This window comes from Chlorocebus sabaeus, chromosome 10, assembly GCF_047675955.1.
Source record: "Chlorocebus sabaeus isolate Y175 chromosome 10, mChlSab1.0.hap1, whole genome shotgun sequence".
NCBI classification, from domain to species: domain Eukaryota; kingdom Metazoa; phylum Chordata; class Mammalia; order Primates; family Cercopithecidae; genus Chlorocebus; species Chlorocebus sabaeus.
Window position 1 is genome coordinate 129868270 of NC_132913.1, and position 26173 is coordinate 129894442.

The 26173-nt window shown below is 48.7% G+C and overlaps 1 protein-coding gene across 1 annotated transcript in view; it reads right to left on the reverse strand.

Moving 5' to 3' along the window:
* LOC103218261 (contactin-associated protein-like 4) overlaps nt 1-26173 on the reverse strand; it is a 202213-nt gene that overhangs the window by 96921 nt on the left and 79119 nt on the right. Inside the window, exon 4 of the mRNA XM_073020237.1 lies at nt 82-229. Within this exon, the coding sequence (XP_072876338.1) occupies nt 82-229 (148 nt within the window). The remainder of the gene's footprint in view (nt 1-81; nt 230-26173) is intronic.

The window sequence follows — 26173 nt, forward strand, 5'->3', positions numbered from 1 at the left end:
ACCGCAGGCAGCAGGCTGTGGGCTGTGAGCAGACTCGCAGGGGCCGGTCCTGTGCCCCGTGCCCCGGGGCCAAGCACTCACTGTGGGCACATCCGTAGGCCTCCACGCGCATCCCAATCCTGCTGTCTGGGTTCCAGGCCACGGGCAGGAAGCGCAGGTGCCGGGCCTCCAGGGGCGGCCGCAGCCTGTGCTGTACCACGCTGTCCGCATTCGAGTTTCCCAGAAAGCCCTGCAAGAGAGGGGGCTCAGTGGCCGGGGTCTGCCCCTCCAAGGAGAATAGGCTGCAGGCAGGACCCTCCCTCCCCGGGGTCTCTGCCCCTCTCCTCTCTTCAATCTCCCGTCCCCAGCTCACCCACTCCCCAGGCAAAGCAGCTCTCAGATCACTCGGACTGAGACGGTGCTGCAGCCACAGGCCTCCGGGTTCCTACGTTGAAATTTAACCCCCAGACAATGGTTTTGGAGGTGGAGCCTTTCAGAGGTGTTGGGGTCTCAGGGCAGAGCCCATGATGGGATGGGTGTCCTTGTGGACGAGCCCAGGGAGAGGTAACCACCAGGGGTCTCAGGGCGGAGCCCATGATGGGATGGGTGTCTTTGTGGAAGAGACCAGGGGAGAGGTAACCACCAGGAAGTGGCCTGGACGTCCACCCTGACACCAGGTTTGCCATGCCCTGACCCCGGGCTGCTGGCCTCCGCACTGAAAAGCGAGTCTCAGTCCTTGATGAGCTGCCGCACCTGTGCTGTTTTGTTGCAGCGGCTTGAACAAGGGACCAGGGCAAACCCCATCAGGAGGCAGGAGATGGGAACTCCCTCCAGCTGTCCTGGGGCTGTGGCAGTGACAGGGGACGGCCTCCAGCCCTGACCCACAGGGTCTCACAGGTCTAGGCCCCAGCGGGTGCCAGGCTAGGCCTCAGCTCAGCAAAGCCTCTGCCTCTGCCCCCGTTTCCCTCCTGGTCACGCTGTTCTGAGGCCTGCGAGCCGGCCAGGCGGGTTCACTTTCTGAGCGGGAGATGCTGTCTGGCTGCCCCACTCCCCACAGAGAGGCTCCGGTCCCAAGGCCTTCCCTGGTACGAGGCCACTCTAAATGTTCTCAGCACCATCCCAGCGCCCTGACCAGGGCGTTTCTGTGAGGCTTGTCTTTGGAAAACAACGCGTGAGCTTCATGCCTAATCTCCAGGTCACAGAGTTTCACCGTAAAACACACGCTGAGGACGCGCAGGACGAGAACCGCAACGGTGAGACCCCCGGAGTCCCAGTCAGAGGAGCGTGCGCCGGGGCGGGGCGGGGTGTGGGGACCACAGTGGTTCCAGCCTCTCCCTCCCGTTCCTGCAGCCTTGGCTTAGGGCACAGAGGGTGGGGTAGGCGGGAAGGCCACGCACTGACTCGGGAGGCAGCCTGGGCATCGGGTTTCCCAGAACAAGACAGACTCCTCAAGGATCCCCTTTTACAAGTCTCTATCAACGCTGAAAATACTTAGCACAATGCGTTATGATATCAGGATGTGAGGACATCCCCGGACACCAATATCAAACGCCATTCACGAAGTCAGAGTCAAGGGCACCTTGGGAGGGGTTATCTGCAGCGCCGTGAGTGAGGAGGACGCGTGTAAATTCGGGTTACTATTAAAACACAGAGGCAGCGCTGTGAGTGAGGAGGACGCGTGTAAATTCGGGTTACTATTAAAACACAGAGGCAGCGCTGTGAGTGAGGAGGACGCGTGTAAATTCGGGTTACTATTAAAACACAGAGGCAGCGCCGTGAGTGAGGAGGACGCGTGTAAATTCGGGTTACTATTAAAACACAGAGGCAGCGCTGTGAGTGAGGAGGACGCGTGTAAATTCGGGTTACTATTAAAACACAGAGGCAGCGCCGTGAGTGAGGAGGACGCGTGTAAATTCGGGTTACTATTAAAACACAGAGGCAGCGCCGTGAGTGAGGAGGACGTGTGTAAATTCGGGTTACTATTAAAACACAGAGGCAGCGCCGTGAGTGAGGAGGACGCGTGTAAATTCGGGTTACTATTAAAACACAGAGGCAGCGCCGTGAGTGAGGAGGACGCGTGTAAATTCGGGTTACTATTAAAACACAGAGGCAGCGCCGTGAGTGAGGAGGACGCGTGTAAATTCGGGTTACTATTAAAACACAGAGGCAGCGCCGTGAGTGAGGAGGACGCGTGTAAATTCGGGTTACTATTAAAACACAGAGGCAGCGCCGTGAGTGAGGAGGACGTGTGGACGCAGCTGAAAGTTCTCTGAGCCTGTGAGTCGGCGAGCGGTGAGAAGGGTCTGACAAACGGTAAAATGCTCAGCTTCACAACTTCACAATAACAACAGAAAACAAATATAAAGAGCAAGAAGACCCCATGTTTCCTGATCAATCTGAGACAGCTCAACAGGCTCCTAAGCCTGGGTGAGGGGTGGGGCGGACACCCTGGGAGGGGGGTGAGGGCTGTCCCTGCGGAATCTACTGGCCCCGGCAGCCGGGAGGCCGGGATGCTCAGGAAGCCGAATGAGCTCCCACAGCCTCCAGTCCTCGTGGCATACTTTGGATCACATGTGAAATGGAATTTTTTCTGAAATATTTGTAAATTGAGGTCTGTGTGCGTGTGTGTGCAAGGGTGTTTGCGTGTGTGTCTGTGTCTACGAGTGTGTGCTTGTGTGTACGTGTGTGTGCATGTGTTTGCGTGTGTGTGCATGTGTGTTTGCATGGGTGTCGGGGGTGCATGTGTGTACGTGTGTGCATTTGTGTGTGTGTTTGCGTGTGTGTGTGTGTGTGTGTGTGCATGGGACCTCTCCATCATGTAGGCGTTTCTGTCTTCCATGGACAGGGGTTCTAAACTCCAACATGGATCAGAATCGCTCTGTGGGGATTTCTACGTGGAGACTCTGGACTCATCACTGCAGGACGGTGGAGGTGGCAGCCGCGGGCTGGGAAGGCCCAGCTTGGGGATGGTCGTCCAGCCAGAGCCCTCACTCCGGCCCCTGCAGGCTAAGGTGGGTTGGTGTAAAGCTGCAACCGACTTTCAGCTTTAAAAATAACCGTATCATTACAGTGTAAATAATTCACTTAAATTTAAAAAAACAGTTCAGTGAAAAAAGTAAAGATTTAAATTTTGCTGATGTCCATCAAAAGCAGGAAAACACTTCTGTGAGAACTCTCCATCGGCGTCCCTGGGTTTTCTGTTTTGAGGGTATTTTTTCCCATGAGGATCACACTGATGAAAGAGGCGCGTTTCACCGGGGTCACTCTGACAGGCACCTTTCACCAGGGTCACAGGCGCCTTTCACCAGGGTCACTCTGACAGGCGCCTTTCACCGGGGTCACTCTGAGAGGCGCCTTTCACTGGGGTCACTCTGAGAGGCGCCTTTCGACTCTTAGTTTAATTGTTACTTAATAACACGAAGCAAAATACAGTCATGTAACTTCCACGCAAAAAGCTCCATTTAGCATTAAAATTCCAAGCAACGGCGGCATTCTCAGCATCATGCCAATCATCCTGACAGCTGTCAGTGCTGGAGTCCGGCCTCGGAGGTGCACGAGGGACCCGGGTTTACACCTGAATCACTGCCTGGTCTGGGAGAGCATCCGCGCCTCCAGTTCCGTGAGCACAGAGCATCCTGGAGTGCTCCAATCCCTGTTTCGAAAGTCAATTGAGTATTGAATAGTTTTCCCAGGTGGAAATTTAAATTTGCATTTTAGAAAGAGAATCAAAACTGACAAAACGTTCCAAGTGTCCTGATATTGTTCTTACCCTGCAAATAATACGTTTAAGTGCCTTGGATGAAGGATTCCATCAGCCCCTCTGGACCTTTTAAATCCAGCCAGAAGCCCTCACTTTGGGCCTGTAAGCTCTGTTCTTGGTATTCAGTCAACGGCACCACACGGTGACATGATCCTGATGTGCTCTCCCATGCTGGGGGTGGAGAGAGGCCCCAGAGCCTGAGTTAAGCTTCCTTCTACCTGGAGCCTGAGCAAAAACTCCACATCCAAGCCTCCATCACGTGTCAAAGGAAGTCACAACTTAAGCCCAACAGCAGCCCTGCTTAAGCCTCCAACATTAGAGACCCCGAGTTCCACGCGCTGCAGAACAGGAAGGCAGCAGTGAAATGAGCCCTTTATTGGATGTGCCCCACCTTCCGATTCTGTACATTTTGATCACATAATCACAGTTCACTGCACTGAGGTCAAGGAAGGAGGATCTTCTATTCTGTAATAATTGGATCAATGAGCATGACTTCCTGTCTATCGTCTTCTACTCCAGTGAGAAGGTGCCCTGAGTTAGCAGGTCACTGCCCTGCCTAACGGAGTAACCCTGGGGACTGGTGTCTGAGCCTAGGAGTCCTCATCAAACAGGACCATGGACAGAGAGCAAGAGCTCACCGTGGGAGCACGGTACATGCCAAGAGGTGTCACCACTATCGTGCAGCCCCCAAGGCGAGGACTGTCCGGCCACACCTGTGAACGGAGACTTAAGACTGACCTCGCAGGATGATTTGCTAATGAGCCTTTTGGTCCCAAGCACCTGTGAGATTCCTCACTGCCAGCCTCGGTTTTGTGTCTGTAAACAGGCCTGGAGATGCCTCCGTCTCGCGGCCACCAGGGCGGTGCCCACTGTGAGGCCTCAGGTGAGCGGCCACTCCAAGGCTGCTGTGTGGCTACTGTCACCGTTCCTGCCGCTGAACTCACTGAGCCAGACTCGGGGTTCATATCCAATACGTCCCTTTCAAGAGAGAAGATATAAATAGCAGCTCCTATAATCAAAAACGTATCATTCAATGCTTATGATATCAAATGCAAATTTTATTTAAAACTACTAGCAATTTTGAACCCTAATGACAAGAGATATTAAGGAAATCAGCCTAGGCTGTTGACCTCCCATTCAGAAAGCAGGGCTCTATTTGGTGGGATTAGAGGCCAAAAGGGAAAAAGGGCTCTCGAGCTGCCCATTCCATCGTTAGTTCAATGGAAGCAAAATACGCTAATTAGTATTTTTATTTGCTTGTTTGAGAAAAGATTTTGTATTTCATTTCCCTAAAAGGAAAACTTAAGGTTTCTAAATTTGGGGGGAAAAAATTTAAACCTTTGTGTTGACTACACCAAACAATGCACAGATGGTGTAGCTTTCACCTGTGAGCCCAGAGTCGCTGGTCTTTGGCTCTGTCACACCCTCTCTTTGTACACAGGTGTGCACATCCATGCATTCACACACACACACACGTGTGTGTATGCACATGGCACAGATGCACACACATTCATACCACCTATGCACGCACAGACATGCACACATGTGGCTGGTAGTTGTGGGGCCATTTGAATAAAGCTGTAGACTTCACCATCCTTCATCCTAAACTCACTGCACATCTCCTAAAAACAGACCTTCTCCAAAGTGACTAGAATATCATTGTTGACACCAAGCCAATAATATATAGGATATAGCCCATATTTAAATTTCTCCCCAAATACAGGACAGAGCCCATCTTGTGTTTTTGGCTCATGGTTTTGATGTTTTGAAGTGTCTAAGTCGGGGGACCCATAGCCCCTGGCATGTTCTGGGTTTGTCTGAGGGTCCCTCATGGCCAGGGTTGGCCACACGTTTTTGGCAAGAACACGACATGAATGGGCTTATGGGTCTTTTATCGTGGCTCATGAGGCACAGACTCAGACACACCACTTCTGTTGACATTAATTCTGATCATGTGGGGAAGGAAGTGACTTTTCTCTTTGCAAGTAACTAATAAGGGCGGTCTGATTCTCTGAGAGCCTGCGAACATCTTGCTCAGGAAGCAGCGCATGCAACGGTCTCAGCGCCAGCTGGGATCCTCACCTGGGTCAATGACTGCACTGGGTCTAGAGGACGGCAGTTCTCTATCGTTAACGTTTTTACAGCCAGGGACCTCAATGTCCTCCCGTCAGACCGCCCTCCCTCCTCCTCCCTCTGACTGTAAGATGCTGATGGTTTAATGTTCCCATGGGATCCATTGTGGTTGTTACCGTTTCCTGTGTTCGAACGGCTCCACATCTGCACACGAGAATCCCTTAGGCGAGTACTTTCAAGCACCAAAGTGCTTTCTTGTCTGGTGTCATCAGAAGGTGCTCCCAGCTCAGCCTGCGCATTACCTGTCCCTGCTCAGAATCAGTCACTTTTCTAAGGAGCCCTTAAAATACACATTCCAAATACACATTCTGACACTGTCATCTGCTTTAATATTTCATGAGAAGTAGCATACAAATGTGTCATTTCATAAATTTTGTTTCTGTTAAAAGAATATTTAATGTATTTATATTTGTTTTAAATATATTCGGGTCTTATATTCATATAAATGCAACTTATTTGAATTTTAAGAAATTGCATTCTGAAAGTTATATATAACTGTAGCTATTTCCTTAAGCTCTCAGACAGAACAGTTGCTCTTATAGATAAATAAATGGAATCAAGTATGTTCTGAAGAACCTGGTGACCTAGATTTTGGAACTTATTAGTGTGATGGTCTTATCTCTTCACCAAATAACGATTGTCTAGAAAAAAAACAATACGTAGAGTCTGGTGTACCCTATATTCAAACCTTGCTTTGAATCTTCCAAAGCGGGACCGGATTCTCATGAGTAAGACAATTATGAATGAGTGGACAGCCACAAAGATTTATCCTTGCTTTATTTTCTCAAGTGTGAAGATGTGTTTTCTCTAATAAATGGAAATAACTTTTCTCTTTAAACATACAGTGCCTTCAGCCATCCTTCAGAAGTTCAAACCCTGATACAGCAATGCAACTGAAGAGTGAGGCAGAATTGCAGGGTTGAAGCTCAGCTCTGAGATGTGTAATTAAGAGGTGGTGTGATTCCTGCTCTCTTAACAGATGGGGACTGAGGGTTTGTGTTGCGGCAAAGCTGGATGAAGGGTTTACCTGAAGGGGTTGTAAGGATCGATGGGTTTGGTGCTAACGATCGGAGCCTACTCACACCTGACACTTTACAGTTTTTACTTACTGGAGACATAGGAAAATCTCAGTTCTGTCCTCAGACATCAGATCAATCTGCCATAATATCTACAGTTAGCCAATAGCTTTACCATCTCCACAATCACTCTTAAAATTCAACAATCAAAACCAATTATTCCTGAATAAATGATCTGTTTCAGTAAGTCATGGTCTTTGGTGATGTATAAGAGTGACCTAAAGTAGGGTTTTCCATCTGCTTATTTGCTATAACTAGTTTTAAAATAATATCTTCAGGAATTAATGCCCAATATTAAAGATTAGTCAAATCCTTATTTCCCTTTGTTTGTCAATCCTGCTACTAAAATCTAAACAACCAAGCATAATATCCTAACTCAGGATATCTAAATAATCTTACATTTTCTACACAATTAAATTGAAAATGGGAACAAATAAAAACCAATTATATTGTCCCTGGGCTGTTCAGATGGTCTCTGGAATTCTGTAACCTGTGCCTTCTGATTGGGGTCCAGATAGATCATCACAGCCCAAAATGACCTGTCAATGAGAAGCTTATTGATAACAATTTCCTTTCAGAAACTTTCACGTTTGCCATTTTTGTTTAGAATTAAAGAGTTAAACTCCACTTATTTCTGAAGCACGTATGTCTTCAGAGAGCGTTTGATTTAAATACATGAGGGATGCTTGGTTAGAATGATGAATCCCATTAAAGAATGTTTTTGTTTGTTTTTGATAAACATGCGTTAAGTTTCTAGATGTGAATACTGATCAGTTGCACTTGTGATCTCATTTTTATACTCAAAGAAAATGTTGTAGAAAGCGTGTACCAAGCCACAGGCGTGGGTTCCCACGGGAACATCATTGGTGATGATTTTAGAGGGATTCTCCTCTCACTTACGCAGCTCACTCTGTTTAACACTGTGCTGGTTGGAGAGCAGGATGCCATGTGGACCTAGAAGCTCACTGGAGTCAGGCATCCCCTCTGGCCTTGGTGTCTTCCCGGGCTGCCCTGGCCAGCCTGGTCTGAGCTCTGCCTAGTGTTTTGTTCAGAGTTTCAGCAAAGCCGATGGCACCTAAAACCCAGTCACAAGAGGATGGGGAGCCAGCAAAGGTGCAGGTGGGGGTGAGGAAACCAAGTGGGTGCTGCCAGCACCCAGGGAGAGGGTGACCCAGGAGCCGAGGGCGTGGCTCATGCAGAGCCCCATGCTGGAGTGATGACTGGGGGATGCACAAGCCTGGCCCAGGGGAAGACAGCGTAGGCGAAACCAGAGGAAGAGAACTGTGGGTGAAACCTGCTCCCTGACTCTGCACCTTCCCCCTTCCAGCACCCTCCACGCACTCAGGGGCCTGGCCCGGCTGAAACCACCAGCAAGAGCATCACTGCACAATTTGGGAGGGGTGGGGGTGCAGAAAACGGCTCTGGGGGAATCTGCAAAGGCCCCTGTGGGCCCCACTGTGGTTGCCTGGACCACGGTGCTGGGTATGGGGTCTGCAGAGGCCCCTGTGGATTCCTGGACCACAGTGCTGGGTATGGGGTCTGCAGAGGCCCCTGTGGGCCCCACTGTGGTTGCCTGGACCACGGTGCTGGGTATGGGGTCTGCAGAGGCCCCACTGTGGTTGCCTGGACCATGGTGCTGGGTATGGGGTCTGCAGAGGCCCCTGTGGGCCCCACTGTGGTTGCCTGGACCACAGTGCTGAGGATGGGGTCTGCAGAGGCCCCTGTGGGCCCCACTGTGGTTGCCTGGACCACAGTGCTGGGTATGGGGTCTGCAGAGGCCCCACTGTGGTTGCCTGGACCATGGTTCTGGGTACGGGGTCTGCAGAGGCCCCTGTGGATTCCTGGACCACGGTGCTGGGTACGGGGTCTGCAGAGGCCCCTGTGGGCTCCCTGACCACAGTACTGGACACAGCTTGTGTCCTCCAAGGGCTGTAAGAGTCCATGCAACGTGTTAAGTACACTGGCTTGTGCACGTCAGCAAGATTGCTGTTATCTGGTTAAAATAACTTGATATTTATAAATCTGTTGTATGAAGACACTAATTAGTTCAAGCATTAGAAACATAATTACCTTAGTGCCAGCGCTCCGTGGAAAACTGGGAAGCAACTAAAATGCCGCCACTCTAGATGCCTGAACACAAGTCACTACTCGTGTGATCACGTTTATCACGTAATCATGTGACATCATCACACGAACAACATCAGCACCAGCGTGTACATCAGCTGGCTTCCTTTTCCTGGTTTGGGGATGCAAGGAGTTTGGAAGTCGCCACTGTGTCCTAACAACAAGTAAAAAGCTGAACAAACTGAAAAATCAGCAACCCTTTGTAGATCTGGTGAAGAAGTGAAGTCACAGTGCAAACCACCGCCTCCTAAACAGGTGGGCACAGAGAATTGCCACTTTCCAGAGCAGTGACCCACAGGGCCTGGCACCAGGGCAGGGGCTGGAGCTGGGATTCACACACACCCTGCTGCACACTTGGTGTGGGCCAGTCTGTGCATTAAAGCTTCAGGGGACCCTGTCTCAGTGAGTCCAAAACTTGTGTGAGTTTTAATTCCGAGAGCTGCACCAGATTCTTACAGTGAATAGTAGAGAAAAAACCCTCATGCTTCTGGCAGGGGAGGGAAGAGGGAATCTGCTGCTCGTAGACTGGCCTCTCAAGAAACTTTAGAATAAGTTTCCTACAGAGAAGAAAAATAACACAGGTCAAAAACTTGGCTCTGCCAGAGCCTGGGGTTCTCCTTAGCAAGGCCTGCCCTCCAGAGACAACAGGTAACAGAGTGTAAACCACAGGGTCCCATCAGGACCCAACAGCCCCCCACCCATCCCGTACCACCCAAGGGGGAACACAGAACTGACCTGCCCCGGGGCACAGGCTCTGGAAGGCTGAGGCTGATCCAGCTTCCCCTCCCCATATCTCAGCAGCCCATGCCACTAAAAGCTGCTTTGCAGCCATTTCTATTACTTATTATATCATGTGGGCTATAAACACAGCATTACAAGGCACACCGCAAAGCAAAAGGCAGTTTAAAGAAACAGTTCAAACATCGTGACCAGACTCAGATACCACAGGGATGCTTTAATTCTCAGACCAGAAATTTAAAACACCTGTGACTAATCTGCTACGGGCTCTCATGGATAAATTAACATCACAAAAAACCATGGACAATGTAAGCAGACAGGTGGAAATCCGAATAAACAGCCAAAAAGATCAGGAGCTGTCAGTCAGCAGCAAGCACCGTGACAGGAGCTGTCAATCAAAGCACCGTGACAGGAGCTGTCAGTCAACCACAAGCACCATGATAGGAGCTGTCAATCAAAGCACCATGATAGGAGCTGTCAATCAAAGCACCATGACAGGAGCTGTCAGTCAACCAAAGCACCTTGAGAGGAGCCGTCAGCACAAGCACCATGACAGGAGCTGTCAATCAAAGCACGATGACAGGAGTAAAGGGCTTGGTCAGCCTTGTGAGTGGACACCGCTGGAACCTCAAAGCTCAAGGTTGCAAAAAAACTGAAACAGAAAGAGACAAAGGCTGAACAAAAAACCAGTAAAATATCCAGAACTATGTGAAAACTAGAGGAGAATAAACAGGGAAAGGAACAGAAAAAATATTTGAAACAATGATGACTGAAAAGTTTTCCCAAATTAATGTCGGGCACCAAACCACAAATTCAGGCATCCAGACCTATCATTTTCAAGCTAAAGAAAATCAAAGATAAAGAAAAAGTTCTGAATGAAGCCAGAAGAAAAAGAAACACCTGACTGCCAGAGGAGCAAAGATAAGAACAGCGCCTGACGTGTCCCCAGAAACCACACAACAAAATGAGAGTGGAACATTGAAAGAGACTGTTAAGAGAAGAAAACCACCAACCTAGAATTCTGTTCTCTGTGAAATTATCTTTCAAAAATGAAGGAGAAATAAACATTTTCTCAGACAAACCAAAGTTGAGGGAATCTGCTGCCCGTAGACTGGCCTCTCAAGAAACTTTAGAATAAGTTTCCTACAGAGAATGAAAATAATACAGGTCAAAAACTGGGATCCACATAACAAAACAAAGAGCATCAAAGAAGCAATCAGTGAAGGTAAAATAAAAACATTTTTATCATTCTTATTTGTCCTAATGGTACAGTTTGTTTAGAACAATAGAAAAGTGTATTTTCTAAAGCATGCATATATACATATACATGTGTATATTATATAATATAGGTATGCTTACCTGTCCCACATACAAGTGAATGGACTGGAGCAATGATATCATGGATGGGGAGGAATTAGGATTCCTTCACTACTATAAGTTACTGCCAATACTGGTGATGTGGCATACTGTTATCTGAAAGTGGACTTGGATTAGCTGTAAACGTATATTGCAGAACCTGGGGCAACTATTAATTTTATCTTTAAAGAAGTATAACTGAGGCCAGGCATAGTGACTCATACCTGTACTTCCAGCATTTTGGGGAAGCACAGGTGGGAGGATCACTTGAGGCCAGGAGTTCCAGACCAGCTTGGGCAACATAGCAAAACTCTGTCTCTACAAGAAATGTTTTAAAAAATGTAGCCAGGTGTGGTGGTATGCACCTGCAGTTCCAGCTACTCAGAAGGCCGAGGATTCTCCCAGAGAGATGCCCATCCTGGAGGTGTTTTTCCCAAGCCCCGGGACCTGACCTCCCCATCAAAGCTCTAGGGGTGTGACCTTCCACCTCAGTGGGGCTGGACGAGAGCTCTGACTCGAAGAAGATTATTCTCAAGCCTAAAGGTTTGGACGTCTTGGGCAGCCACTTTTCTTGCCGCTCTCTCCCTTCCAGAGCGGGAACATCCGTCCCGTGCCTGTCCCACTTCTGTACTTCGGAAGCACGTGAACTGTTTGACTTCACAGTTTCACAGCTGGAGAGCAGTTTCCCTCAGAATGAGTTGCACCTTGAGTCTCACTCATGCCTGATTTAGGTGATCGGTAGAGGAGACTCTGGACCTTCGATGCTGAATTGATGGTGGAATGAGTTAAGACTTTGGGACTGTTTGGAAGGGAAGAATGTGCTTGGAATGTGAGTAGGACTTGAACTGGGCGGGGGAGGACAGAGGCAGAATGCTGTGTGTTAAATGTTTGTGTCCCCCCAGATTTCACAGGTTTCACAGGTTGACGTTTACCTTGGGGGGTGATGATATTAGAAAGCGGGGCCTTTGGGAGGTTGTTGGGTTGTGAAGGCAGAGCCCTTGTGAATGAGGTCAGTGCCCTTGTAAAAGAGGCCCCAGAGAGCTCTCTCTCCCCTTCTGCCTCGTGAGGACATGGTGGGAAGACGCCATCCAGGTACCAGCAAGTCCTCTCCAGGCAGCGATTCTGCCGGCCCCCTGGTCTCGCACTTCCAGCCTCCAGAACTGTGGGAAGGGAGTGTCTGTGGCTTAGTCTGCACCCTCAGCCACGTTTCATTACAGTGGCCCAAGGGGACGGACATGGCCACTAAACCACGTCACTGTCACGTGGTCCTGCTAACAAACGTCCCTCGGTCCAAATGTGAGCTGATGAAGATGATGCCTGGAATTCCTCTCCCAGATCAGGGCACTGCAGTGCTGCTTTCCGGGGCCCCAGACTTGGCCCAGACCTTCCCCCCCCAGACCCTCCTCAGTCACAGGGAGGTACATTTAGGAAGACACAGCAGAACCCTCCACACCAAACCCAAGCAAGCTCCCAGCACAACCACGTTTATCCTCAAAGGCAGACAAGGGGCATTGCAGTTGCTCAGGAAGGTTCATATTTTCCTTTGATCCTGATATTTCTCAGATGTTCTCCCAAATGCAGTGGAAATATAAGAAAACCCATCAAAAGAGTGGACCGAGGCTGGCGGTGGGAGGCTGAGGCTGGAACTGCTTTCCCCTCCTCACAGGCCCTGTAAAGGGCGGTGGACGCAGTGGGGGTCATTCCCAGCCTGCCTCCGTGCCGTCTGTGCTCCCCAGCCCTGATACCTGCCTCGTCCCCTCCAGGGTACATGGACAGTGAGAATCATTGTTAACTTTGAGTCAAAAATGCAAACGTTAAAATTAATACGCAGATGGCAGGTGCCATAAGAGCTTGGAGTGCTCCAAATTCTCAGTCTCTGGGGCTGAGGGAGACTTGGTTCTTTCTGTTGAAAACATCCGCAGTTTTGGCCGGGCGTGGTGGCTCACGCCTGTAATCCCAGCACTTTGGGAGGCCGAGGTGGGCGGATCACAAGGTCAGGAGATCGAGACTACAGTGAAACCCCGTCTCTACTAAAAATACAAAAAATTAGCCGGGCGCTGTGGCGGGCGCCTGTAGTCCCAGCTACTCGGGAGGCTGAGGCAGGAGAATGGCGTGAACCCGGGAGGCGGAGCTTGCAGTGAGCCAAGATCGCGCCACTGCACTCCAGCCTGGGTGACAGAGCGAGACTCTGTCTCAAAAAAAAAAAAAAACATCCGCAGTTTTATAAAACTGAACAGCCTGTGATGAACAGCATTGAACACATTCCACCAGCCGCATCCTGATTGAAATTTCCACCCTCATCGTGATGATACTGGTTCACACTTCGATCTAAAAATAAAATGGAAGGTCCGGAAAGGAAAATAAGCATAAGAAGCAGCTTGTGTGTGAGCACAGGGCTGTGTCAGTGCCGTTCCAGAGGCACAGCTGGGAGGGTTGGGCACGGAAACGCCTCCTGTCTGAGAGACGGTGATGACACCCAGCGCCACACTGGATTACTGTAGAGCAGACGCAGAGGCACTGTGCTAACTATTTCCCTGCTGGGAGATGACCACAGCACTGATGGCATAAATAGCCCAGAGAAGGGTCTCCGCACAGTCTTCCTACATCACTGATTTTTTGGAAATCAGAAGACTTGAGGTTTTGTGCCAGTTGATCACCAATAAATTTGATCTTTGTCGAGTAAATTAAATGTATCTGTCCCAGTCTTCCGCACCTGACCTAACGTAAATGACATGAATGAATGAATTATGCTGCAGGAACGAATGGATTACGCTGCACGAATCATAAGATCTTTGGCAGCGTTCACAGCACGCGAATGAGGTGAGGCCAGCAGTGTCAGCAACATGGCCGCACCTGCTTCATCAACAATGTAGAGCAACAAAGACATTCTTTAATTTGAGTTCAAAAATCACGTTTGTAACTACCGTCTAGCAGCTTGGTTCCAGTCGCTTCTGCAGCATGACGTGTCCCGTCACAACAATCTCATCCTGTAGACCCTGTCTGGGACCTGGTGGGAGCGGAACAAACCGTGTGCGTTTTTGCTGAAGGCCTTTCAGGCAGCAGCTTGGTTGGGCAGTAGCAGCGATGGCGCCCCATAGTGGCCGAAGTTGATCCCCGTGGGGCACCGTCACTCACGCTCAGTCTGCAATTCAGCTCAGTCGCCTTCCACGTGGCTTCACCCTCTCTTCCATGGAGGGAATTAACTGCACGTGGGAGAGGCTCAGGCAAGCGTCTGCCCAAAAACTAAAAGCAAGGGAACATGGTCCCGAATCTGCTGTGATCTTCATTTCCTTGTGTATCAGTTCCTGTTGTTCGGAGAGTAGAAATGTAAACAAGATTACGAAACCATCACTGAAGACCTCCGTGAAGGCGTGGCAGGGCTTGGACGGACTTCTCAAAGACACAGATTGAACCAGACAAAACTCATAAGCAACCATCCAGGGCTCTGGAAACCAACCAAGGTACTCAACACACTGAGAGGCACTTAGGAAAAGCTGTGGAGCCTTAGCAAGAACGGTGACGTCTATGGCACTCCTCACGGAGAGGCCTCACCCCCGGCTCATCCATGTTTCCATAAACGCTTGGGGTTGGCCCTGAAACGCACGGGCTTCCGGCCAAGAGCTACCTTCACCTGGTGAAGGGAAGACCCCGTGCCCAGCAGTGTCGTCAGCACAGCGGGGACCTGCGAGGCAAATGGGAGGGCTGGGGCCCAGGGCTAGGGTGTGGTCTGTAAGGCGACCAGCTCGCTGCCCAGACATTTCACAGAAAGTGCTGGAGGAGGAGACAGCAAAGAGTCCTAGTGAGCCCCACTCTCCTCACCTGCTGGAAAGCCTGGGCTCGGTGGAGGTGCCTGTGTTGCTTCTGCATCCACACTGACCATGGGACCAGGCACATGTGCAGCAGGATCCACCAGAGCCCAGCAGCAGGGAGCCCTGGGCAGAGTGAAAACCCCAGCGCCCAGCAGGGAGCCCTGGGCAGAGTGAAAACCCCAACACCCACCTCCATATCATGGGGAAGCAAATTCCACAGACTTAGCACACACAGGTAACTAAACAGACAGAAACAGCATAACAACCACCCCTCAGCAGAAAGGAAAATTAGAATCCAGGGTTGCATAATCTACTGTGTCAGAATGTTTAAGGCCTGTGAAGGAGCAAGAAAGCACGAGCTCAGGTCCAGGTGGCCACGGACTATCTTCATGGGGACCCAGATGCTGGGCTTGGTTGATAAATACTTCAATACAACGATTATAAGTTATTTATAAATAAAGGAGAATGTTACAAAGAATTAATGGAAAGTGTAGTAACAACGGCTCAACGAATGGAGACATTCAACAGAGAAAGAGACACTTTGACAATGGAGTCAGACTCTTTATCACAATTTGCCTCTGAAGTTTGACTGGAAGCTTCCCAGATCTGGGCAGAGGGGATGAGAGTGGCGTGGGGTTCATGTCTGATGTTGCTGGCTCTTAAGCCCATCCCTCCCTCTTCCCCCTGCCCTGTCTGGGCAAGATGAGAAGAAATTCCAGGTGCTCTCTCTCTTCCGGTGCTGGTGGGAGGCTCAAAACCTGCAAGCCTGGCCCATGTGTGGAATACTCCCTGCCTCCCGTAAAGCCCCTGATCAGCTTCCTTTTCCTCGCCTCTTAAGGCACTTTTGGACTCACTTGAGAAGCCTGTCAGGACCTCCCCAGAAAGCCTCCTCGTGTGAGCAATGAACAAGGTGGTGCACCTTGACAGGCAGGCAGGATCATCAGCTCAACACTGACACCGGATTCGGGCAGGGCCCATCTGTTCTAAAGGGCATCAACATCAGAATGTGAGGTAAGGGTGTACAGAGCAGTAATCACAGTCACCACACCTATGTGCTGCTGGGCTCACAGCATATGCAGATGCCATACTGATGGTGGTAGGAGCACAGAGGTGGGTTGGGGCTCGATGCACTGGAGCATGCTCATGTTTCACCAGAGATAGGTGAGCACTGACCTGAATTAGAATAAGACAAGGTAAGACTCACAGTGTAGCCAATAAAGTAACCTCTAGGAAAGTAAGTCAAAGTAAACAATGACAACAAGGCAAGGGAATGAGCTAGTTGCCCTGAAAATTCCTGTGGTAATTTTTAAATGAATTACAATTTTAAAATTCCTATGGTAGAGCAGTGGCCTGTGGTAATAAATGCAGCTGTGCTAACACACAGCCACACCCACTTGTCTACACAATGCGTTTATGCTGCTTTTAGGTTACATACAACTGCAGATTTCAAAAGCAGTAACAGAGACTGTATGACCCATAAGCCTAAAACAGGCATCATTTGTCACTGTAAGTAAAAAAAATTCTGACCCTTGACTTAACTCCAGAAAAGCAGTAAGAAAAAAGGAACAGAGGAAAATTTAAAAATGTAAAACTTAGAAACAACAACTAGCAAATCATTTACCCATATCAATAATTACACTTGAATCAACCAAATACTGCTCCAACCAACAGGCAGAGGTTTTCAAAATAGATTAGAATAATTCAACATATATTGTCTATAAGAAAAAATACATTAGTTGCAAAGAAATAATAGATTGAAAATAAAATGATGGAACAAATTATTCCATGCAAGCAGGAAGCATCAGGACAATACTGTCAGGTTATCTGAACAGATATTGTTAGCACGGATGCCCAATGGAAGCAGGCTGGGCTGCACAGTCTTTCTAAGTGCAAATGAGGTGTTCTCTAGGGTGCCTCATGGACTAGGATGTAACGTGTGCAGAATTTTTTAAAACAAAACCATGAAGTATGTTCTCTGACCATCATACAGTTAAATTAGAAGTAAACAATTTAAAAGAACATTTTGGAAGTCACAAAGTATTTGAAAATTAAACATTCTTTTTAAAAACACAGGTTAATTAAGAAATCACAAACAAAACTAAAATGTACTTTGAGTTCAATGAAAACAAAACTCAACATATTTAAATTTACACGATTATAGTTAAAACATTTCTTAGAGGAAAATTTTTAGCTTAAATGCCTTTAATAGATAATGAGAAAAACCTTGCATCAATACCGTAAGCTTCTACCTTAAAAAAAAAAAAAAGATAAATAAAAGCAAACTAAACCAAAAACCATCAGAAGGATAAAAATAATAAGTGACAGAAATTTAAAAAACATAAAACAGGAAAAAAATTAAACAAAACATGCTTCTTTAAAAATATCAACAAAATGAACAAACCCAGAGCTGAACCCATCAAGAAAAAAATGAGAACACACAAAATGCCAAAACCAAGAATGAAACAAGGGCATCGTGACTGACCCTGTGGGATTAAAAAAATGACAGCGGAATACTAGGATTCCCATTACACTAACAGATTAGACAACTTAGATGAAATAGACAAATTTCTGGAAAGACACACATTATGAAAACCGACTGAAGAAAAAAATATAAAGTCTAAATAGAACTGTACCAAGTGACAAAATCGGATGAATAATTAAAAATATTTTAATAAGAATAACTCTCTGATCCAAATGGCTTCAATGGTGAATTCTGTCAAATGTTAAGAAATGAGTAACGCCAATCCTTCTCAAACTCTAATCCTTTTAGAAAGTGCAGTTGGAGGAAACGTTTCTCCGTGCATTCTGTGAGGCCAGTGTGACCATGGAGAGAACCACAGAATAAACCAGTTATGAACACAGATGCAGCAACAGCTAACAAAATATTACTACATCAAACCCAGGTACGTATGAAAACATGTACCACAGCCCAGTGGGATTCGCCCCAGGAATGCAAGGCTGGTCTAGAATGAAAATTAATTGGTGTAACAGACACTTTTTTTTTTTTGAGACAAGAGTCTTGCTCTGTCACCAGGCTGGAGTGCAGTGGTATGATCTCGGCTCCTGACAACCTCCACCTCCCGGGCTCAAGCAATTCTCCTGCCTCTGCCTCCTGAGTGGCTGGGATTACAGGCGAGTGCCACCATGCCCAGCTAATTTTTGTGTTTTTAGTAGAGACGGGTTTCACCATATTGGCCAGGCTGGTCTCAAACTGTTGACCTCAGGTGATCTGCCTGCCTTGGCCTCCCAAAATGCTGGGATTACAGGCGTGAGCCACCACACTCGGCTGTAACACACCATTTTAAAGGACAGTAATACCCATGTGTTCATGTTGACGGATGGATAAAGAGAATCTAAAAACCTGACAACCATTAATGATAATTGTCCCAACAATCTCACAATTGGAAGGTCCTCCTCCACCTGATAAGGTGCCCAGGGACACCTACCCCAACCCCCTTGTCACCAGCGAGAGGCCTTTTCCAGTAGCACGGTAAGTTTCATGTTATCTGGAGTTTCTGCAGAAGAAATCGAGCCTTAGAGTCATGGTCTCACAATCCCACCCAGGCTGTGAGGCACAGAGCAGGTTCACCATCTGGACCCCAAGGGGCTCTCAGGCCCAGCAGGGCACACCTCTGGAGAGGTGCCACGGGGCTGGGTGGGAGTGAGGCTCCTGCTCCATTCCAGAGCTACTGACGAAGCCACTCCCAGGGAAGCCGGGACCTGCCCTTATCCTGCCCAGCGCCATGGGTGCCGGCTTATTCACAGTGAAATTTGGAAACAGAATTGTGCCGTGAGTAAGCTTGGACTAGGGCACAAAGAGCCAACCCTGGAGTGTGGAGTCTCCTAAACTCTGTAACTTGGAAATAATTTCAATTTCTAGGACTAAGGCCAAATGATGATGATGACAGGACAGAATTAAAGGCGCATGGGACGGATGTCAGCAAATGTTGCTAAGATGAGGCCAGCTCTCAAACATGGCTGAGGCACTATGTGCTAGGAAATAGTTTTTTTCAGTGAAAACACATATTTTCAATTATAGTGGAAGTCAGGTGATATGAAATAGTCTCTTTATTAATATATTTTAGAAATACATTAATTGCATTGACAAGATTCATTGAGAACTTAGCCAACTGTATTAATTATAGAGGAAAAATCTAATTTCAATGTTTTTATGTTATGCAACATAAATTTAAAAATTTTTTAAAACATGTCTTAAGCAGTTCTGTACTGTGAATCTGAGGATGCTTCGGGGAGTTTATTCTCATCCTAGCACTGTTGAGATGCTTCACATGGCCCCACTGGCTCGTTCAGAAGTGCAGAGGGCAGCTATGCGGCGGCGTCTGTGAGAGACTTTCTCCTGTGTCAGAGCTGGATCCAACATCTGTAGTGACCTTCCCCAGCTCCAGCACAAACACGCACTTGGGAAAATAGTAGCGTCAGTGTGTGTCTGAACAGCCATGATCCTTCGACTTCACATCCGGGTTCTGCCCTCTGACTGTTCCCACCCGTCACAGACCCATGATCCTGCGACTTCACATCCGGGTTCTGCCCTCTGACTGTTCCCCCCCGTCACAGACCCATGATCCTGCGACTTCACACCCGGGTTCCACTGTCTGACTGTTCCCACCTGTAACGTCCGGGTTCTTCCATCTGAGTGCTCCCACACGTCACTGACCCAGGATCCGGCGACTTCACATCCGGGTTCCACCGTCTGACTGTTCCTACCCATCCCATGCGGGTTCCGCCGTCTGACTGTTCCTACCCGTCAGGGACCCAGGATCCTGCGGCTTCACAGCCGGGTTCCGTGGACTGATTGCTCCCATCCGTCACCGACAAGGCAGGGTTGTCATGAAACGTGGGCTCCCTGGTTGATGTGGCCACATCCAGCCTGCAATGTAGATTCTGCCGTGGAAAAATCAGCAGGATGTGGCCCCAGGTCTTTCAGGCCCCGTGTGTTCCTCCGTCCGGCCACTTCCTGCAGGCCATTCTGCCGGCACCCACGGAGCCTCCGTTCACTCCCAGGGCACGCTGGGCAGGATGGAGCCGTTGCAGGAACTCTGAGAAGGTGGGAAGAATGAATTAAAGCGGATCTTCTTGGAGAACTGCTCTTCCTCCGCCTGCGGGAGGGCACAGGCCTCTGTGGGGTGCCTCGGTCCACTCTCTGCCACCTTTATTAGTCTCTAGACAGCCGTGTTAAATATCGACATCCGTTGCTGATTTAGGAGAAATCTCCCCTCAAAGCATATTCCAACAAAAACCTTTAAAGAACGCTTTGAATTTACTGCTCAGACTAAGAAACACACCAAAATCATGAATATTCATGTCATCCCACTGGCTGCATTCAGCGTCTGCGCCAGGCCTTAACCTGAACAGGGATGCTGAGAATATCTTTCTCTCTGTAACTCGCCAACTGCGGCCGTGTTTTACCTCAGCTCCCTCAGCGAATCCCAGCAAGGCTTGGAATGGGAGCAAATGCACACGGGAATTCTCCAAGGAGATGTGCAGTGGGGACGACGGACCTCATCCTGCGTGGCTGATCTTCTGCGGGGATGATGGACCTCGTCCTGCCTGGCTGCTGGGGAGGGCGCTGAAAGCAACAGGAGCTGGCAGAATGTTTCCGATGACATCATGAAGATGGTATTTTTTTTCTTTTTTCTTTTTTTTGGAGACGGAGTCTCACTCTGTCACCCAGGCTGGAGTGCAGTGGCACGATCTCGGCTCACTACAACCTCCACCTCCCGGGTTCAAGCAATTCTCCTGCCTCAGCCTCCTGAGTAGCTGGGATTACAGGCACCTGCCACCACGCCTGGCTAATTTTTTGGGGGTTTCACCATGTTGGTCAGGCTGGTCTCGAACTCCCAACCTCAGGTGATCGGCCTGCCTTGGCCTCCCACAGGAAGACAGTATTTTTAACGCATTTGTAAAAGCGATGGGTGGAAACACTGCTGACGTATTTGTCTGCACTTCAGTGGGTCAGTCAGTCCTTACTTAACAGTCAGCTTGCAATGCCCCCAGGAGGCCTTGTTAACTCCATATTGAGATTGACAAGGTTGCCCCAGGTCCCTTTGACGCAGGTTTATCACGCGATGCGGCCAGGTGGTGCTGCCCGTGTCCTGTGGCATCCAACGTTCTTTAGTGAGGACCCTGTCCCAACCGCGGTCCGGGCGAGAGGAGCCAAGCCTGCCTCCTTCAACCCCGTGCGGTCCTGTGGGGACTCTGGCATGAGAAAGTTATCCTGTGTCTGCTCCGTGCAAAATAAGGCCCATTGCCCAATGTGGCGCTTGAGTGAGCACTTGAGATGTGCCTGGGCAGCCCTGGAATTGAACTTTTAACTTGATTAGTTTTAATTGATTTGAATTTAAATAGCCATACATGGCTAGCAGCTGCCACAATGGTCAGTGTAGGTTTGGAAGCCCCACAGCCCGCGAGAACAGTATCTTGGTGGCAACATCATCCGCGATTTCTGGGTCCTCACGGGGACAGGTGGTGCCTAGGTGTCTGGCACTTGGGACAGCCTAGAGCTGTCTTCCCAGCAGGTGTCGGGGTTCACAGTTCACAGTACATGGTTCATACTCTGTCGGGGGTCACTTGACCCTAAGTGACGTCACAGCTGTACCCCACCATTATGGAGTATCCGAGGACAAATGGCTAAAATGTTAACTCCAGGTCAAATTTATCCATCGAGAAAGAAAAAGTGTTTTGTTAATCTTTTACACATACAGCTTATTTGTGAGAACCAGATAATTTATTTTAAAAAATATAAAGTATATCTCATGTTAAAGAATTCAAATAAATCTTTATATCTGATGATTTGGGGAAATACAATTTTCACTTGACAGTAAGTTTGTTTATAAAGAATAATTCTTTTATTGAAATAAGTAACTGTAATTTTGTCATACTGTTCATGAATAATTGCTACCTTTATACAGTTATAGTTCAGCATATTGTTTTTAAAAGAGCTACATTAGTAACCTTTCAACATAGCTATACAATATACTCAGGGTACAACATGGTCAACAGTGTGTGCGTGCTGACTTCCGATAACTCAAGAACTGCTCATCCATAGTGACACAAACCACTAATGGTCCTTCATGGAGACCCAGATAGCAAGGAAGACAGAGCTGAGCCACTCAGCCTTCGGTCAGCATTGAGTGAAATCCGATGCAAAACGACTGGCTTATTTCGAACAGTTTAGCAAGATTCTCATTAAGGGAGTGCCATAGATCTTAAGCAACATCAGTATTTGTTTGTTTATACATAAGAACATGTCTTTTACACTGTTGGTGGAAGTGTAAATTAGTTCAACGATTGTGGAAGACAGTGCGACAATTCCTCAAAGATCTAGTAGCAGAAATACCATTTGATCTAGCAATCCCATTACTGGGTATATGCCCAAATAAATATAAATCATTCTGTTATAAAGATACACACATACGTATGTTCATTGCAGCACTATTCACAATAGCAAAGGCATGGAATCAACCCAAATGCCCATCTATGATAGACTGGATAAAGAAAATGTGGCACATATACACCATGGAATACTGTGTAGCCATAAAAAGGAGTGAGATTATGTCCTTTGCAGGGACATGGATGGAGCTAGAAGCCATTATCCTCAGCAAACTAATGCAGGAACAGAAAACTAAACACCATATGTCCTCACTTATAAGTGGGAGCTGAACAATGAGAATACATGGACACAGGGAGGGGAACAACACACACCGGGGCCTGTCCAGGCGGTGGGGAGGGAGGGAGAGCGAGCATCGGGACAGATAGCTAATGGATGCTGGGCTTAATATCTGGGTGATAGGATGATCTGTACAGCAAACCACCATGGCATAGGCTTACCCATGTAACAAACCCGCACATCCTGCACATGTACCCCAGAACTTAGAAACAAAACAAAACCTGTCACTGAAAAAAAAAAAAAAAGAGCACGTGTCCAAATGAATGTTTTCCATAATTCACCATTGAGACATGTTCTGAAGGCAGCTTGCTCTGCATTTTTCAGCTCTTTGGGATCCACAGGCCATGCACAATCCCTTGCGATCTGGGAGAACCTGAGTGTGGCTGGGGAAACGTGTGGCTGGGGATCCTGAGTGTGGCCGGGGGATCCTGAGTGTGGCCGGGGGATCCTGAGTGTGGCCGGGGGAACCTGCGTGTGGCCGGGGGATCCTGAGTGTGGCCGGGGGATCCTGAGTGTGGCCGGGGGATACCTGAGTGTGGCTGGGGAAACCTGCGTGTGGCTGGGGGATCCTGAGTGTGGCTGGGGGATCCTGAGTGTGGCTGGGCGATCCTGAGTGTGGCTGGGGTATTCCTGAGTGTGGCTGGGGGATCCTGAGTGTGGCTGGGCGATCCTGAGTGTGGCTGGGCGATCCTGAGTGTGGCTGGGGGATTCCTGAGTGTGGCTGGGGGATACCTGAGTGTGGCTGGGGGATCCTGAGTGTGGCTGGGGAAACCTGAGTGTGGCTGGGCGATCCTGAGTGTGGCTGGGCGATCCTGAGTGTGGCTGGGGGATACCTGAGTGTGGCTGGGGGATCCTGAGTGTGGCTGGGCGATCCTGAGTGTGGCTGGGGGATCCCTGAGTGTGGCTGGGGGATCCCGAGTGTGGCTGGGGGATCCCGAGTGTGGCTGGGGATACCTGAGTGTGGCTGGGGGATCCTGAGTGTGGCTGGGGGATCCTGAGTGTGGCTAAGGGATCTTGAGTGTGGCTGGGGGATCCCGAGTGTGGTTGGGGGATCCCGAGTGTGGCTGGGGGATCCCGAGTGTGGCTGGGGATACCTGAGTGTGGCTGGGGATACCTGAGTGTGGCTGGGGGATCCTGAGTATGGCTGGGTGCTGTCTTTGGTCTTGGGGACCTCACAGTGGCCAGCCAACTTCTAGTCTTTGATGCAGAGTCTCCAACTCTAAACCTCCAACGTTGCCTTTATTAGACACACTGGATAGTCAGAGCCTTCTTATGAATCTTCATTTATTTATTTACTTACTTAAAACATTCATTGCATGATTCTCGTTGAAATGCTGCAGGTGAGCCGGCACTACCCTCTGGGGTTCAGGTGCTGTTCCATCATGGAATGTACACCTGAATCTGTGGCAGACAATTTTTAGGAGCCTCATCTGCCCAGCCCTGGTGGTTTTTGCCTGTTAGCCCTGATACCCTAGTCTTACTTCCTCGGGCACCTGGCAGGGTGGCTGCATTTGCCACAGGTCAACTCTGAGGGTGGCAGGCCTCAGAGCCACGGTGGCAGCCCCGTGTGCTAGTCTCACATTGTGACATTTTCCAAACGACGACGTTCCCTTCACCATTTTGCTTCTGCAGCCAAGACCAAAGAGCCCTTTCACTCACCCTCAGTGATGAGCCAGCGAGGAATTTCAACCGCAGACACTGTTGTTGATGCCTGGCCACACGCTGGCGGGGGCACACCCTGGAAGGGGCTGGAGAGCCATCACGCATGGACAGTGACGAACATCGTTAAATTCAGGACCTGAGAAAGTCACCATTCTAATTGAGAAGCTTGCCTGGTTGGTTTATTTCCTAGCCAGAGAGAGTATCAATAAGATGTGATCTATTTAACTTATGTAGGTGCTTTTTCACCTGAGATTTGCAGGAAGCCACACTTTCTGTTTAAGCCACGCCTCATTCTCACTGGGTATGGGCTTTAAATATTAAATTAACTGGTAAGTGCTATGGATAATGATCCAAGAATAGTTAGGGCTAGCAGATCCACAGAAATCTTAGAAGAGTTCTTCCAATTAAAAGGTTTGATTTCTAAGTATAAAGAAATACTTGTAGAGGAAAAGCTGGGCCTGGCTCAGCATTGGTGCCATGTTCATTCTCCTCGATAGGACGGGAACCTCCTCTGTGGATGTGAGACACGCAGGCTGCTTCCCAAGGCTGTGGCTCCCACCTGACCCCTTCATGCAGGGCATGAGAACAACCATGTCCTGAGACAAGGCCTCTGTGAACCTGGGCACCACCAGCTGACAGGCACCTGCTCACTGCTAATCAAAAACAGTGGCATTGGCCGGGTGTGGTGGCTCAAGCCTGTAATCCCAGCACTTTGGGAGGCCGAGACGGGCGGATCACGAGGTCAGGAGATCGAGACCATCCTGGCTAACACGGTGAAACCGCGTCTCTACTAAAAAATACAAAAAACTAGCTGGGCGAGGTGGCGGGCGCCTGTAGTCCCAGCTACTCGGGAGGCTGAGGCAGGAGAATGGCGTAAACCCAGGAGGCGGAGCTTGCAGTGAGCTGAGATCCAGCCACTGCACTCCAGCCTGGGCGACAGAATGAGACTCTGTCTCAAAAAAAAAGAAACAAAAAACAGTGGCATCCTGAGCCCTGGCCAGCCTCACATCTTTGACGCGGAGCATGGAGCTTCTGCGAGCGTGGTTTAAGCGCTTGACTTACAGCACACATCACATGGCACTTAAAAGTATTGGGATTGTGTGTTTATCAGAATTCATTTATTTAATCACCAGGTATTGCTTTTTGAGTCATTATTTATGTGATTAAATGTTGACATATTTAGAGAAACATAAACTTGGTTAAACTCTGAGCAGAAAAGGCAGTGAAGCAGAGGCCAGGGGACACACGAGGGGTCCAAGTTGCGAGAGGGAAAATCTCAGAGAGATCAAGGGAGAGCAGCAGACAGGAAGATGCCTCGGGATGGGTTCAGCAGAAAGTCCAGCTTAAAGTCCAGCTTCAAGGGTTGCCCGTCATGCTCAGGGAAGGCCACGATGTGAGTGGTGGGGCCACCCCTGTGGCCCCAGACACCCTCCCCTGCTAAGACAGACGCCCCTGCCCCAGGCCTGGCAGAAGCAGCCCATGCCACGGGCAGTTCCTGCCTTAACCTTTATTCAGATGAACATGCGTGCTGCTCTCTCAGGTTCTGATTACGAGACTTTGAGAATTTTGTATTATAGAAGAATGTTACCATTAATTGCGCTTAATAAAATGTGTGAAAAATTGATGAAGCATGTTGAGATATTAATACCTATTAATAGGTTCTATTGCATTGCGCCACACTTGGTGTAACTAATACTTACACAACCCCCGTGGGTGACGGCACACCGGAAATGCGGATCATTGATAAACAAAATGTTTTTAAAGCTGCTGTTTAGCCATAGCTTTAGAAAACATTTTCTAGACAATAACTTATAAACCTAGACTACATAAAAGTACATTAAATTACTTA